This window comes from Myotis davidii, unplaced genomic scaffold, assembly GCF_000327345.1.
Source record: "Myotis davidii unplaced genomic scaffold, ASM32734v1 scaffold97, whole genome shotgun sequence".
Taxonomy (NCBI): Eukaryota; Metazoa; Chordata; class Mammalia; order Chiroptera; family Vespertilionidae; genus Myotis; species Myotis davidii.
In genome coordinates, this window is record NW_006289392.1 from 2,366,351 (window position 1) to 2,368,113 (window position 1,763).

The 1,763-nt window shown below is 60.8% G+C and overlaps 1 protein-coding gene across 5 annotated transcripts in view; it reads right to left on the reverse strand.

Moving 5' to 3' along the window:
* The window catches only part of CADM1 (cell adhesion molecule 1), a 362,854-nt gene extending 362,027 nt beyond the window's left edge, over nucleotides 1-827 (reverse strand). For 4 of the 5 annotated variants that reach the window (XM_006761547.2, XM_006761545.2, XM_006761544.2 and 1 more), the window contains exon 1: nucleotides 577-827. In XM_006761547.2, the coding sequence (XP_006761610.1) occupies nucleotides 577-703 (127 nt within the window). In that variant the 5' untranslated portion in view covers nucleotides 704-827. The remainder of the gene's footprint in view (nucleotides 1-576) is intronic. The other variant, XM_006761546.2, reaches the window with a different exon arrangement.
* Between the last annotated feature and the right edge of the window lie 936 nt (nucleotides 828-1,763).

Genomic DNA, 1,763 nt, shown 5'->3' on the forward strand with positions numbered 1-1,763 from the left:
ACGGGGGACGCGCGGCTCGGGAACAGGCAGCGCGCGGGGAGCGCAGAGCGACCAGACAAGTCTGGGGCTGTCCTGCGAAGCAGCGAGGATCTATCTCACTGGAGGCGGCTGCTAGTCACGGGGAGGATTTGGGATGGAGAATCGGGGGGCCCGCTGGAGAGGCGGTGGTGAATGGGTGGCCTGGGAGAGGCGAGGACTGCAAGTTACGGGGACAACAGCGAGTTTGGACGGTTTGCGGGGTGCCAATGACCCATCCCTTTCCCCAAATTCTCTAGCCCCCCTCCCAACCGGGCTCCCCATTCTCACTCCACTCCGCGCCAAGCCGTGGAGGGAAGATGTGGGTGCAGCCATCCCTAAGGACTCTAATTCACACCCAGCCGGACAAGGGAGAGGGGAATGACCGATCCCTTCAGCCCCTTCCATCTTAGCCCTGAGTTTCCTCTCCACACGCAGCGCCTCGGATTTAGGAAGTGGGGGACGGTTGTCATGGAAACGTTTCCACCACCACCCCCTGGCTACGGCTACTGGGGTGCCTTAGGAGATTTAGAGGGCCGCTTGGCCTGGTCCCACACCTACCTGTGGGGATCAATGCCGCGGCGGAGAGGAGCAACAGCAGAAGCCGGAGCCGGAGCCCGGGAGGCGCCGCCGCCGCCGCCGCCGCCGCCGCACACTGGGATCCGCTCGGCAGCACAGCACTCGCCATGTCGGGCACCTGCCTGGGACTGGCGGCGGCGGCTTCCTCTGGAGCCAGCGCGGACAACTAATGATATGCTAATGACATGCACTGAAGGCGGAGTCAGGACCGACCAATCACAGCGCTGAGAGCCCACCCCGGCTCTCCGAGGACTTCCCCATCCCCCACCCCGCCCCCTGGCGCTGGGGTTCGGCGACGCGCCCGCGCCACCTAGGGGCGGGACAAAGGGGAGGGGCGTATGCAAATATGTTTATGTTAAAATTCTTTCTGGCTTCCTGGGCATCTAGGAAAAAGTGTTCTCCCTGCGCCGGTGCGTGGGGCCTCGGCTCCGGGGGCGGTTCTAGCTTCCTGCACACCTTTATTAAGAATGCTTACAGCAAGCGCGATGTCGGACCAATGACTGGAGGATCTCCCTAGGAGGTTCCCTGCCCGGTACACCGAGCACAGCGGCCTGGAAAGCAGACGTTGCAAATTTCCGTCACTCACCTTGCTCCGGAGGGATCGATCTCTGGGAAACGGGGGTGTTCGGGCGTGGAGAGTGAGCGGGCAGGTCCCCGGATTGACAAAACAATCCGGGAGAGGTGCATGCGTGCTCTGCACGTCCGACGAGCGCGAGAGCCTGCTCGGCAACCTAGCGGTAGACTGGGGAGAGAAGCCAGAGCCGGGCTCTGGGGTTTTTGAGTCCGCGTCTTTGTGATAGATTCTCTGGAGAGGTGGCTTGAGGAGGATTGACTCAGGTGTCCCAGCTTGCTGAAGGTCGCCTTCCTGGCTTTAGTGTGTGTGTGTGTGTGTGTGTGTGTGTGTGTGTGTGTGTTTAATACATATGACCATATGCAATATATATTTACGATTACACACATTCAACAACAAAAAAAATATTATCCTGTCAAGGCTTCCGGGTGCAGTCCCGGTGGCGGGGAGTGGTGGGCGCCCGTGTGAAGATAGGGTTTGCCATCTTCCTCCTTCGGAGTTCAAACCCTCTCCTCCCTGCTCTACACCCCCAGTCCCTCCGAAGGCGGGTGGTCCAACAGGTGCTCTGGCTTCCAGGGTCTCTGGGAGAGGCTCTCCC